General features: G+C 38.4%; 1 protein-coding gene across 3 annotated transcripts in view; it reads left to right on the top strand.

Annotated features, from left to right (window-relative positions):
- The window catches only part of LOC102238153 (rho guanine nucleotide exchange factor 12-like), a 46,048-nt gene extending 34,332 nt beyond the window's left edge, over positions 1-11,716 (top strand). For all 3 annotated transcript variants that reach the window (XM_014472610.2, XM_023342438.1, XM_023342439.1), the window contains 16 exons: positions 751-897; positions 1,093-1,178; positions 2,161-2,283; positions 2,402-2,516; positions 2,606-2,706; positions 3,172-3,249; positions 3,833-3,908; positions 4,031-4,198; positions 5,678-5,765; positions 5,846-5,926; positions 6,014-6,096; positions 6,617-6,892; positions 6,968-7,120; positions 8,086-8,267; positions 9,357-9,429; positions 9,509-11,716. In XM_014472610.2, coding sequence (XP_014328096.2) covers positions 751-897; positions 1,093-1,178; positions 2,161-2,283; positions 2,402-2,516; positions 2,606-2,706; positions 3,172-3,249; positions 3,833-3,908; positions 4,031-4,198; positions 5,678-5,765; positions 5,846-5,926; positions 6,014-6,096; positions 6,617-6,892; positions 6,968-7,120; positions 8,086-8,267; positions 9,357-9,429; positions 9,509-9,522 — 1,844 coding nt within the window. In that variant the 3' untranslated portion in view covers positions 9,523-11,716. The remainder of the gene's footprint in view (positions 1-750; positions 898-1,092; positions 1,179-2,160; positions 2,284-2,401; positions 2,517-2,605; positions 2,707-3,171; positions 3,250-3,832; positions 3,909-4,030; positions 4,199-5,677; positions 5,766-5,845; positions 5,927-6,013; positions 6,097-6,616; positions 6,893-6,967; positions 7,121-8,085; positions 8,268-9,356; positions 9,430-9,508) is intronic.
- Positions 11,717-14,857: the final 3,141 nt, after the last annotated feature.

Raw genomic sequence — 14,857 nt, 5'->3', positions numbered from 1 at the left:
CAATGATGTTAAGTCAAGCAGAAATGACTGAGTGTTCCACATGTTGATGTGCTTCCTTTGCTACAAATGATCAAGCTTGATCAAGGAATGATGTGTTATTGCATTTTAAGCAATAAAATATGTTTTCTTATTTTAATAAAGAATTTAATTATTTGTTTATTTGCATCTTTCTAATATTGTGCAAAAGCTATTTAGGTGGTTACATAAAAAAAATCTGCACAAAATTCGACCTTTTTTGTTTGTGGTCAGAATAATCAGTTACTAATAATAATTGTTAGTTGCAGCCTTAAAATATGTGATACTACTAAATATTGGTTATCAGCCATATCAGGAACATTAATTTCATATATCAATGTCAGCTTAAATTTTTATAGTTTAGTTTAATATATTGCTTTATTTTGAACCATATTAAGGAACAAAATGCATATTATTCCCCATAATAGGTCAAAAACGAATAAACAAAGAAAATGTATACATCCACATATTAAAAAAATATATACAGTAATATACATACAGTGAGGAAATAATCTGAATTATCTAGTTCATGTTTTATGTAGTAATACTGTATTTAGACATAAACAAAAATGCATTTAGTGTGAAAACAGGTGGGAAGAAGACAAACTTATTTACTCCCACTTCCTATTCATACTACATCTAAATATTCATTTTGGTGCATCTCTAATACTGAACCATCTGAAATGCAGCGTGTTTATTTCCAAACCTGACTGAGTTCACGTCTCCATCTCTTAGAGCTGTTCATCACTGAGCGCGCTCACCTGCGTAAGCTGCGGGTGCTGGACGGCGTCTTCTGCCAGAGACTGAGCAGACACGGCATCCTTCCGCCCGACGACATAAAGCACATCTTCACTAACCTGGAGGAAATCATTCAACTGCATGGTAATGCCACTCTATTACATTAAAGGCTTCCTGGTGACGGCTCAATTCAACAACTCTGCCTTCTAAGAAACATTCAAAACCTTTACAATGTCCAGTTGTTGCAACCAAACCTGATCACGTATTGTGCAGTTTGTGTATTTCTTGCTGATAAAGATGTCACCAGTAACAATGAGGTCTCCTCACCCTGTTTGATAGTTTCAATAACAGAGCAAATGACCGCCATCAGGAAGAGGAGTGAGACCTCTGTGATTGGTCAGATTGGAGATGATCTCCTGGCATGGGTAAGACTCTCTCTATAAAAAACAAAGAGTCCCATTCTATTTTCAGAGTGCTTTCTATGTAAAATGAGCAGAAATCTCAGACACTACATATTACTACAAAATCCTAACTTGATTTTTGAATTTGTTTAGTTTTTACTAGAAAACATTTTCTAATAATTCACATTATCATTTCATAGTAGTATTTTTTACTTTCCTGGTCTTTTGAAAACCTTTTCAGAGACAATTGGTAATAATTAGAATTTACTGTAAATACCAGGAATGTAGCAGTACATGAAATTCCTATTTGGTACAGCCCATTTGGTTCAGACCGAACAAATACAGCGCTGTTTCACACCTGAACACATATAAAATATTTGTGTGAAACTAAGGCTACATTCACACAGCTGGTAAGCGTGATTTCTTTTTTTCTAAAAAAACAACAACAAACAAACAACAAAATATCATATTTTTGCCTTTTCCATTGGTGGAATTAAATCTGATACATTTTGGATAGTTTTCAAAGTTTTATCTGACTTTTATATCATTTGTGTGAGACATGAGTCATAGTTCTGCTCCAGAAAAAGCCAGACGGACAATCAATAGATTTCTAAACACAAATACGAAGGATATTATTTCTATATTTTTAGTATGTTTTAGTTAGTTTTATTAATGCACAATATAGTTTTTCCCGATTAATAATCGTTTTTTATTTAATTCAGTTGTTGTTTTTTTATTTCAGTTCAACCTCGCTGGAAACATTGTATTAAAGTAGCGTCTAGAAAGCATCTTTCATTTCTAAAAACGTGACCTCAGTTATGGAAATAGTCAAAAAAAAAAAAGTTTTTTACAGTAACATCAAACTCCATTGAAGTAACTTTGACCTACTTTATTTTTTGCCACAAGTTTCAGTCGAAACATTTAAGATTCCCATGATAAAAAATGATGGTATGTTGTGTCATAAAATGCAGCAACATTAAATGATTTGAATATAAATGTGCTTCAGTTCAGCGAGGAAGAGGAGAAGATAAAGAGAGCGATAGGAATGTTCTGCAGCAACCAGCCGTCTGCGCTGGAGCTCATCAAGACCAGGCAGAAAAAAGACCAGAGGTTCAACCTATTTATGCAGGTCAGCACAGCATCATCACCACAGTGGTTTCCTTGGATGCTGGGTTTATTTCTGATTAAACAAAGTATTATTCTATTTATTTTGTAAAGGATATTTTTTACCAATCTTGGATTTTCAGGAAGCTGAGAGCAACCGCTTGTGTCGCAGGCTGCAGCTAAAAGACATCATTCCTGTAGAAATGCAGCGAATGACAAAGTACCCGCTCCTCCTGGACAATATTGCAAAATACTCTGGTATGAATATGACTACATATATATTCTAAAAGGGGAACTTGAACTTTTTTGGTTCTTTCTTTGCAAAGCTATTTTGTCTGTTTTCACAGAGGATGGTGAGGAGAGGGAAAAGGTGAAGAAAGCTGGAGAATGCTGCAAGAAGATCCTGAACCACGTCAACCAGGCCGTGAAAGAGGCTGAAAACAAACAGGTTAACACATCAGAATATTCATGAAACATATTCAGTAATCAGCAGGGTTTTTTTTTTAATCTATTTGTCACTCATCACTGTTTTCAAAGTAGAAGTTATATTTTCACATTAATTAAACTATATTGTTAATATGGGTTTCATCGAATCACTTCTTCCTTTTACGTTACTTGTATTGGTTGGGTATTATTAGTGTTTCGTAGCCTTTTCATCCCAGGTTAACTTCATTTATTGTTAACTTCACTAATTGTTTCACAATTAACAAGAAAAATATATATGTAAAATTAATAAGACAAAATATATGCAATTAAGTAATTAAATGAAAAAGAAGAAGAAGAAAGTATCTTGATTTAATTAGAAGAAAATACAATAAATAAATAAAAATAACTGTTCTACGATTTGGCAAAAATAAATTTGATCTACTGGTGCAAGTACTAACTTTTAATGAGTTCTGTTTTATCTCAACAGAGACTAGTGGAGTATCAGCGTAGACTCGACGTCTCGTCTCTGAAACAAAGTGAAAACCCCATGATCCTGGAGCTCAGGGTGAGAAACGATTGCTGAATGAAAAAAGGTCTGAACATTGATGGATTTTAGCCGTAGGACAATTTTTGTTGTTTTTACTCAAAAACAGGCCTGTTTTATATCATTAGTCTCCACTTACTTTTGGAGTTCCACAAGGCTCTATCTTGGGCCCCTTTCTGGATTTCCAGTACATATTGTCATTGGGGTCCATTTTCAATCAACAAAGAGTGACAGCTGAAACATGCCCATCTTACTCACAATCAATAATCTGGGATTTCTTCACCATTTATTCCAGATGTTTTTGTGTCGTCTTTGTAATTGTTCAATTAGTTTATTGTTTCAAGGCACTGATAGATCAACCAAACACCTGACCCGCCATGCCTATGATTTTTTGAAATACATAGCTGACATTAAAACCTTAATGCCATCTGTTTACATTGAAAAACTTTCAACAATATAAAGAGATCTTTGCCATTGCTAAGTTGTGAAGCAGCTATCCATTTCATATAGGAACTAAAGAAACAATTGAAGATCCACTATTGTAGATGTATTTTATCAGTTAATTGTCAATGAAAGTATTTACTATGAACTTTTCTTTTTGCAGAATCTGGATTTGACCAAGAGGGAGATGGTATATGAGGGCCCGCTCTCCTGGAAAGTCAATAAGGACAAGACTATTGGTAAATATAAACAACCATAAATGAGATTACAGCTTCAGTTAGATTTATACGTGGTTAAATTAGTGGTCAGAGAAGTAAGAGCATTCTAAAAATGCTAATGAGCTTTCATGACGTCCTTTCAGAGCTCTACACGCTTCTTTTGGAGGACATCATGGTTCTACTTCAAAAACAGGATGAGCGTTTGGTTCTCAAGTTCCATGGGAAGAACCTGACCAGCATTCCAGACGCCAAGCATAGTTTCAGCCCCGTCATCAAGCTCAGCACCGTCCTGGTTCGTCCTGTAGCAACCGGTAAGGCTGTCAGTCAATCCAAATACCTTGAATTCAACTACCTTGAATTTTTGCAATGATTCAAAAGCCCGAGTTAAGAGCGTTCCTGTTACCATAGTTTGAGTAGTCGGGATTCTGATATGGCAACACCTAAGGAGCCATTGTTCATATTACCTCTTATTAATATTGTTTTAAAATGTGCATTCCACATACAAACACCACTTTTAATTTCTTTAGTTTAGGACCAGGTTTTAAACATGTTAATTTTGGTTAATCAATTACATAAAGTCTAACACGTTAAAATTTGTTAACACAATTAATTTTCAATACAAAAGTCTTGAGCCGGAACCTTTGTTTTCACATATTTCTGGTACGCCTGTAAGTCTGACGCACAAGCGCAAGTGCAAGAACAAGGCTAATGTCATCATCCACAGTCCACATTTCTAAAGAAAGTTTTATTTTAAAAGAAGCATTTGAAAGTTGAATACAAATATATTTAATAAATGAGAATATTAGTGGAAATAAATGTTATCACTAAATGAAACACGTTAGATTAATTACACACAGATGGATGTTGAAAGGCTGTATTTCTACTAATTACATTGATTTTTCCACTTATATCTAATAAAAACATAACATACAAATATTACATCAGACCAATAAAAAAACTATTTTAATACAGAAACATTAAGGAACAGTAAGTTTAATACCTGCTTAAAGGTTGTCAGTTTTCAAAAGGTACTTTTGATCTGAAAAATTTAAGTATAATAACACTTTGCATCAATGTTGTGGTTAAATAACGTAAATAACTGATTAACAACATTAAATATCTCTGGCATTAAGTTAATCTCTATTTATTAAAAACTGTTGCAACAAAACAGGTTTTTGAATTGAAAATGTTTATTTTGTCGATTAAATACAATGAATTGCAATCCATTAATTACAGACTTTTAACTCAGTTAACTCGAGTAAAAATTTTTTTTTGAGTCCTACCACTGGTTTAGTTTATACTTGTAAATGCTTCATGTAACATTAATTTCTCTTACAAGTCTGTCTTGTTAAATAAAGAGGCTTCCACCTCAGCTAACTATTGTTGATTGAAGGAGCGGCCATATTGGATCTCAAAGTTTCACAGAGTCTCAGACTTTCTAAGTGGAAAATCAGACTTTGGGAGACATTTCAGTTGGTTTTTCTGACTCAAATTTGCAAGTTCAGCCTACAAATTTAAAATAGCATAGGGCTTTGGTTACTCACGGTGCAGAGCAGTCTGCAGCGCCCCCTGGAGGATGCTATTGGTAGTAAATGTATATAGATGTACTGATATTCTGCTTGTTTTTACTACAATAGTTTTTTCAAGGAACCAGAGTATTCTCCTTCCAGCTGTATTTTTGTCCCCAAAAACATCATTCAAAAATGCAGATTTTCAATCAATTATAGGTAGCACAGCTTGTCCTTTAATTTTAGAAGAGAAATAACTAACTGACTGGCTGTCCTCCTCAGACAACAAGGCCTTCTTTGTCCTGTCCATGTCAGAGAACGGGGTCCAGATGTACGAGCTGATGGCGCAAAAGGTGTCCGACAGGAGAACGTGAGTTTTCATCCTAGACAAAACTTCACTTTTAACGTTTTTCTGTCTCACCGGGATGTGGTTCGCCTCTGCTCATCCAGGTGGCAGTGTCTGATTACACAGTGCGCTGACGCCATGAAGGCCAAAGCTCACCCCAGCGACAGGCCTCCAGCTCAGGCAGAGTGAGTCCACTGAATCCGCCTCAACTCTCCATGGGCGATGTTTGTTTGTCTCTGCTCACAGTATGTTTTTGTTTTGTTTTGCTTCAGAGCTGAGCGGGTTGCAGTCGAGATCATGAACCAAGAGATGCCCAAGCAGAGCGAGACGCTGACTGAGAGCATACATTCAGCAGGTATCTGTGGATGCAAGAAAAAAAACGTTCAGTTTTAACACTTTATTATTAGATTGAAACTTATCATCAATTGGAATCTGCATTAATAAATATCCAATTTTTGTGGCAGAAATAAAAAATAAAAATTTATATAACTGACTATTTTCATAGTGCAAACAACAAATATATATCTTAATAGGCATTAATATGTCAGCTAGCACATAAGCTAAGATCCACAGTCATCCTTATTTCAGCTCTTGAGGGTTCAGCCAATCAGCGACAAGAAAATTAAATGCTGCTCCTGGATTGGCTGCTGTGTAAACTCCAGGGTCAGCAGTGGTTTAAAAAATTTTTTAAATCACAGTAAATTCATTTTTGCATTTCTAATCTAATGAATTGTGCTGTGTGGCCCACCAGCAGTTTAAATCAGCCAGTTTTGGTTCCCATGGCAAAAAGTTTGGACACCACTGTTCTATATTATTATAACAAATACATTACTATTTTATTAAGATCTTCAAAATAGTTTTGTTCTGTGTCCTAGATAAAGATGCTCCATGTTCTCCTGATATTCAATCTCCCATCAACCCCTTTGATGGCTTGAAATCAGAAGATGAGGAAGAGGAGCTGGCGGCTATAGTCAGGCAGGAGGAAGACGGGGAGGAAGAAGAGGTGGACGAAGCCGAGTTGGAGGCCTTCCTGGACGGCCAGCTGACTGACAGACTCTTACAGGAAGGATCCCGCCAGGGCATCGCTCTTCCAGCCGAGGACATGGAGTCAAACTTTCCCTCCTCCAAAGCCGAAGAGGCTCTGCGGACGCGTAAGCCGACGGCGATCCTTTAAACTCCAAACGCTGGAAAAGCTGGTAGATAATAACCGAAGTCTTCTGTTGCAGTGGCCATGCTGAAGGAGACGCTTTACTCCCACGTGATGAGCAGAGAAGTAGAGGAGGAGACAGAGGAGAACAAACCGTCTTCTGCAGGACCAACGAATGACCTGCAGCTCTCTTCTGCCCCCACCGGGGCGTCTGAATCAGCACAACCTAACGGTGAGTCAGCGATTGAAGCTGTTTTTGCACCTGGTAGTATGATAGGCCTGGTCCGATTTGGAGACCAAATTTCCAACATTTGATACATTTTTACCTGCTGTTGTTCTTTTTCTCAAAGGGACCAAATTCTTTGAGACCCAGAGACTTTTTCTGGTAACACTTTATTTGAAGGGGTGTGCATAAGACTGACGTGACACTGTCATAAACATGAGATAACAACGGTCATGAACATGAAGGAGTCTTCACGAATGTTTACAACTGTTGTCATAAAGTGTCAATCGGTAAATAATGACCCTTTTAATGCAAAGTTCTGTTGAAATTTGCACTAAAACTTCATTAAAAGTGTCAAAATTGATCTCCTCTTCCTTCTCTGAATGGTCCCTGTGCTAACTAGAAACCACCAATCAGAGCCAGGAGTCGGGTCTTAATGCGGTCAATCATACTGGTGTTAACACTGTCAGCAGAGCCTGTACTAAATCCTATGGCTAGTTAGCATAGACACTGATGATGGTGAAAAAATTATTTTCCTGTAACGGTAAGTTGGTAAGTTGTTCCTCTGTCATTAGCGCATTTAGTAGTGCATTCACAAAGTTTAATGATAGCGCTAAGACCCTCTTTTGGTTGTATTTACTGAGAATGCCCTACGCTGTAGTGCGCTTCCTGCTTTTGGGTCGGTCTCCGGTCCACTTGACGTTCACATTGGCATTCGAACCACACCAGAGTTAACTTCAACCGAACTGAGACAGAGGTTTTTAGGCAGACCAGAGTTCGCTTTTTTGACCAAATCAGAGTTCAATTACACATTCACATTTCCCCAAACGAACCGGACTTTCTAGACATAAAGAAAGTTGGGTGGGTAGACTGGAGTTGGGTTTAAGTGGACTAAACAGGACTGGTGTGAACGCACCCCTAATGAAGTTTAGATGTTTTGGTCCAGATTCTGAAACCCTCTGGTCTTTAACCAGGTGGTTTTGCGGGTCTGGATTTTGAAGCCGGTTCTGGGGAGAGCAGCACCGACGACGACGTCGCGATCGACATGAGGAAGCTGCTGTCCTCCTCCTCACAGGCAGGGGGCGACGGCCCCGACCTGAGCAGGCAGCTGATGACCCACCTGCGCCTCCTGCAAGCCGACCTGCAGTACCTGCAGGTAAAACACACTGGGGTTTGTTTTAAAATGTCTTTATCGTTAACAGAAATCCTGGGAGCCATTATGCGATGGAAAAATCTTTAAATGTGTTTCAACTGATGTCTATTTATTGTTGAACCCTGATTGGTGGCGAAGCAACCTGCAGTGTTTAAGTTTGGTCAAATTGCTTTGATTTGCCCTCATTGGACTGATAAATGAACCAATAGGATGTGATTGCTTATATTTTTTCTTTATGGTAAAAAAAGGTCATTTTTGATGTAGTGTAATGTAATTAATTAATAGACAACCAGGATATTTATTGTTTTCAATCTGTTATTGTGGTTATTTAGCTATCAGATTGCTGCAAAGTGCTATTATACTGAGTAAAATTCAATACATTTTTATATGTGTTCTAGCGAAGCTCATTTATTAAATTAAGAAGGTATTAAACATGCTTTTCATTAAGTTTACCTTTCTGTATAAAAATATTTGTATAGGTCTGAGGTAATATAATTTTCCAAACATTTTGGTCCCCATTACTTATGAATTAAATTAAAAGCAAAAACCTGGATGAATACTTTGTGTTGTACCTTACATTTTATGTTTTAAGATTTTAATTGTCTGTATATGTTTGAAATAGTGATAGCATCAGTGAAATTTGTTTTTAAATGTGGATTTCATATCCACATTTAATCGTGGACATGTGTAGCGGCAAACCAAATTTAAGTCCTTCTAGAACTGTGATCAAGGGCTACCCAAATTTATTCTGAGGCCCGCAAATGGCCCCTGAGCCTCACTTTGGACACGCCTGATTTACAGGATTTCAACATAAATGGCCACAACACCCAGCATGCTATAATTTGAAGAAAACAAACAGTAATTGTATGAGTAAAAACTAAATAAAGTTTTGTTCTTAAATGTTAAGAATTTTCTTTAAAACATGTCAGAAAACTCCTGAAATTTTGAAATAGAAAATGTGTCCAGTTTCATATTCATGTAGCTCCTGCATCTTTGCATGCAGGATTATGTAGTTTATGTTGATGACTTTTTTTTATAACAGTGACAGACGTTACTGTTGCTAACTGTTTTGTTGTATTTATGATATTGCAGGAAGTAGAGATGAAGTACAACGAACTGCAGCAAATCCACAACAACCGATCTACAGACTCAGATGATAACAACGGTGGGTTTCAGCTCTCTTTGCGTACATGTGACTGTTTTTACTCCACCTGTCATCAAACGCCCTGTCTGCTTTGTTTCAGAGGGACTGCAGTGATCGGAGACCTGATCTGAGTCAAATGGGGGATTTCACTTCACTTTAACCCCCTGATAATGGAAGCTCTACTGGGCAAAGCATGATTATCATGTTTTACCTGTAGAGACTTTTCCCAATCAACTGTTAACTGATCGTAAACACTGGATGTATGAAATGGAAAAAGGGAGGTATGGCGAGGCGTTCAGGACTCCATGGATGCTTCAACAGCATGGAAGTAAAAGTGCTATCTCGTAATGATATTTCCTCCCAAGATAAAGAGAATCAGATGTTACTGCCAAGCCACAAATGTTTTCAACAACTCAGAGGCGGACAAACGAAAATATTGTTTTTAATGGATTGAGTTAAGCAGAAATGAGAGTCACTGTGAAAAACGTTTCATGTCCAACGCAAACTCTGATTTCTTGGATGTTTTATTTCACCGTTTGAAAAATCCCATTTCCAGAACTAATTTAACTGATCCAGCACGTTTCCTCATTTCGTCACTGATTTTTTTCACACTTGATAGATTTGGATTGATTGGGACCAAAATTGCAACATTTGTTACATTTTCAGCTGCTGTGGTTCTCTTTTACACTACGTACCTTTGGAAAGCATGTTCCCCTCCTCGCCTGTGGTGGCGCTGCACCAAGAACCACTGAAGGAAACGACGCAAAAGCCTCTGAAGACACGGAGAACGACTTCCTTCTTCACAAAAAGTAAACAAAAATGGAGTGGTCAGATTTAAGCGGTTGTAGGATTTCTCTTTTGTTGTTGGTAAAAGACAACAAACCATTTGTTCCACTAGAGCTGGACATGTACGTTTGTTTTGGTTGTATTTACCCAGAATGGGCTCTTTGGACTATAAAGGTTGCAGACCCCTGAACTAGACAAAAATATTTGGTAAGATTGAATGTTTTTGCAGTGCCTTCAAACTAGTTAAAAGCAACTTTCTGTGTAAGGAAAGCTGGCAAATTGCATTCACTCCTTCTAGACCAGCACGCAGTGACAGTGGAGAAGAAAACTTTTGGCATTCTAGCTTATATTATGAATATTGTCTGAAAAAGTCTCCGCTACTGTACATTCCCCATTTGGAAGCCATTTATATTTACTTGGCTGGTTTTAGGCATTCAGATGAAGCAGAATCCTGAATCAGTGCATACTACAAAATAAAATGTTACAAACCGCAAAATATTACCAGATATTTTTGATCTAGTTTCTACTACAAAATAAATTGAAATTAGACAAAACTAACTTAAAAGTAGCTTTTCAGGAAGATAAGGGAGCTTGTTTTAAGATAATTCCTTAATATTGATTTAAAAAGTACTAGTTCCACTGGCAGACAAACGTATAACATGGGGAAAATGTCTTGTTCTAATGTATTAAGTTTCTTTTTTTTTTTTTAATTACAACAAGCTCCTACTAGTAAGTTAGCTTTCTTGTTTCAAGTGTGCTAAGATATTTTCACCAGAAACTAGACCAAACAACAAACAAAAAACTTGGTAATGTTTTGTGTTTTTGTAGTGACGCCGTTTACTTCCTGTCCATTTGCGTGGAGTTAATTAAACTCCATTGTTTTTGCTAGAGGCTCCCTCTAATGTGTTTGGTTGATTACTTCTTTTTAAAGGTTGGACTCACTGGCCGTAAGACTGCGCCGAACACACTGTGGCTTTCACTTCTTGGACAATAAAGCAAAGACGCGTTGAGGAGAGACATGTTGTAATGTAAAGCTGTTTAATGTAAAATGTTTAAAGTGTATCAGCTCCGTGGTTTTATCCACTGTTCCTTGTTTTGCACCATGACGTCATGTAATGTATCGACACAAACTACTTAAAGAAGATTTATTATCAAACTGTTCTGAGCTGTTCCACAAGTGTTGCTTTTTATTGTTCTAATAATATAACAGTAGTTTCTCCTCTGCTCTGGCTCGGACATGAGATTTTCAACATTTTCTGGGCATGTTCTGTAGGCCAGATTCAAAACTTACCTGCTGCACTTTGATTTACAGCGAATATTCAAAAGTACAAATATGTATTGGTATTCATTGAGCACAAGGGTATGAAAAGGTTTGTTTAAATGTCCAAAATGGAGGTATGAATTGGTGAACTGAGACCCGGAATAAATCTGAAGTTCTGAAGATTTTGGTTTCACCCTTTGGGCACTTTAATCTTCTGCAATCTGCCGTGAAGCATAAAAAATAAAAATCTGCTGGCTAATATTTTAAATCTCAGGGTGAGTTTGACTCCACAAGATGGACGTAAACAATGTTAGCAAATAGAAGCTTATAGTAATGAAAGTATGTCACTATTTATCATCTTTATGTCAAACAAAGCTGTCCGTAGCACCTTTAGCACCATAAAAGCAATCAGACAGAAGTAAGACTTAAAGTGAGGTTCTGTTTTATCAGCAATAGTTAGCATACTAACTATTCAGCTTGATATTTTTTCATACAATGGTTTGTGAATAAAAACGTAGGTCTGACGTTAGAAAAACTGTTTCTATTTATATTTTTATAATCGTCCTCGCTATAGTGGGACAAAACCACCTGGTACCACCTGGTACCACCTGGTACCACCTGCTCTCTGTTCGCTCTGCTTCTCCTTAACGTTTCTACCAGGCAGGTTAAAGCTGCTGCTGACAGGATCTGGGCTGGAGGTTCACGACTGTAAATAGAACTTATTGCAGAACCTCAAGTGTTAAAGGAAGATTCGGCCCAATTAGAGTTCATGAAATAAACATCAGAGAAAATATTGTAGCAATAATTACAACCGCAGCAAAAAGCCAACGATCTGATTGGATGCTGGGAGACACCAGTGTGTTCAAGTTGTGCTAAAAGCAGTTAGCCTGTCAGAAAGCTATGCTAGCCTAAAATAGCCTCAATGCTAAACATGTAGCAGCTAATGCTAATGTTAGCGTTTATAATCACATTTCTACAGAAACTCCATGAAATTGTGAAGATAAACGGATAGAAAAACATTTTGAACCTGAAGAACAGATTAAAAATGATAAATATCTTTCTTGTTTATTTCTATGACTTGTGATGTAAAGCACCAAGAACTGCCTTGTTGCTGAAATGTGCCATAAAACAGGCTTTATACAGGAATCCTAGACTTGAATTTACTACCTATTTTTACTATCGCTAGAATATTTTTACTCCCTCCATCCATCCCTCCCACCCTCCCTTTATCCAGGGTTGGGTCATGGGGGTAGAATCTTAAAAAGGGAGGCCCAGACTTCCCTCTCCCCAGCCACTTGTTCCAGCTCCTCCAGGGGAATCCCAAGGTGTTCCCAGGCCAGCCGAGAGACATAGTCCCTCCAGCGTGTCCTGGTTCTTCCCCGGGGCCTCCTCCTCTTGGTACGTGTCCAGAACACCTCACCAGGGAGGCGTCCAGGAGGCATCATGACCAGATGCTCCTCAACTGGCTCCTCTCGATGTGAAGGAGCAGCGGCTCTACTCTGAGTCCCTCCCGGATGACTGAGCTTCTCACCCTAACTCTAAGGGAGAGCCCAGACAACCTACGGAGAAAACCCATTTCGGCCGCTTGTATTCGCGATCTCGTTCTTTCGGTCATGACCCAAAGCTCATGACCATAGATGAGGGTGGGAACGTAGATCGACCGGTAAATCAAAAATTTCGCTTTTTGACTCAGCTCTCTCTTCACCACGACAGACCGGTACAGCGCCCGCTTGACGGCAGACGCTGCGCCAATCCACCTGTCGATCTCCAGCTCCCTTCTTCTCCCTCAATCGTGAACAAGATCTCGAGATACTTGAACTCCTCCACTTGGGGCAGGACACCCCCTACTCCCACACCTCCCACCCCTCCAGTCCCAAACCGGAGAAGGCACTCTACCATTTTCTGGCTGAAGACCATGGCCTCGGATTTGGAGGCACTGATCCTCATCCCGGCCGTTTCACACTCGGCTGCAAACCGCTTCAGCGAGAGCTGCAGATCACGACCTAGAAGTCTAGAATCTTGAAAGAGCCCCTCCCCGCTGCCCCACACCCAATTTACCCCGTTTTATTTCAACAAGAAATACCACTTGCGCCAAGTCTAGAATCTTGAAAGAGAACTGATGGTTGGCGACTTTCTGGGTTGTTTGATGTTGTCTTAGGTGAGACTGAGACAGGCAGTCTTAGTAAAGTGTAATTTTTCAGGAGATGCTACCGCTAATGTACTAAGCTAATATGGCTGCTGCCTTGTGTGCTTCAAGGAGGGGCTGTGATAACTACCGACATTAATTATAACCACAACCCCATTCTGTTCAGCTACTGTATTGTTCAGGTGACTTCATTTATGAATTAAGAAATTTATTGTCATTACAACATCATCCAAAATACTGCTTCTCTTATCTAATAAGTGTTGATATACAATATTAATTTACATTCTTTTTACTTTGCGGTATAAAACCTCTTCCGTTACCTAGCAACACTATAAACAACTCCCTTTGTTTTTTCAATTGATTTTAACTCATTTTCAAGAAAAATATATGCTTGTAAGTACATATTTGAACTTATTTCAGATTAAATATCATAATTTAATTTATATTACTGTGATTTCTCAATACTGACCTACTGATTTCAACATTTTTTATTTTACTGACAATTCTTTTGACATGTTTTTTTCTCTCTCTCTTTTCAAGGAACTTTTGCTGGATCATATTTTTGATAGACTCCGTGATCGTTCGGTGCATGTCCTTGACCGTATGCCCCTGGATCTGGATTTCCTGGGCTTTATCTGCACTCAAGAACTAGTTTTTTTAAATGCCATGTCTTGTCAGATAGATGTTCCTTCAAATATTTTGGATGCGTCGGCTCATTTGCACAGACTAATTAAGTTAGAAAAACAAAGTGAAGAACAACAAACAACTGTTGTGCATATTGAGCAAGGACCAGCTGGGCGACAACGGATGGTCGTATCCTCAGACTACCTTTGCAGTCTTTTAGAACTCCATCTCCCTGTCCCATGCATCGCCAAACTCTTGGGTATATCTAGACAGACTGTATATCGACGGATGGCAGAATCTGGTCTTTCAGTGAGGGCATTATACACCACCATGTCAGATGATGACTTAGACCAATGTGTGAGAGAGACATTAAATCTAGGCAGTCTCACTCTGGGTACCGAATGGTACAGGCCCTTCTGCAAGCCAGAGGACTGAGGAGCTACAATCGAAAGCCAACTTCAGCTTCGATCCAGAATCAGTTAGGATCGCTGCCACAGCTACAGGATCGGACTGACGTTTCCTTCTGTGCAGTCCCGTTCTGTTTAGGATCCTGCTCAGAGTGTGCATGCTATTATTGATTTCAACCACAGTGCAAAGCAGCATCCGTATCTCCGTGTTTTAGGCTAAACATG

Source organism: Xiphophorus maculatus, chromosome 11 (genome assembly GCF_002775205.1).
Source record: "Xiphophorus maculatus strain JP 163 A chromosome 11, X_maculatus-5.0-male, whole genome shotgun sequence".
NCBI classification, from domain to species: Eukaryota; Metazoa; Chordata; class Actinopteri; order Cyprinodontiformes; family Poeciliidae; genus Xiphophorus; species Xiphophorus maculatus.
The sequence above is the reverse complement of the archived record's forward strand: the minus strand, read 5'-3'. Positions and strand labels throughout refer to the sequence as shown.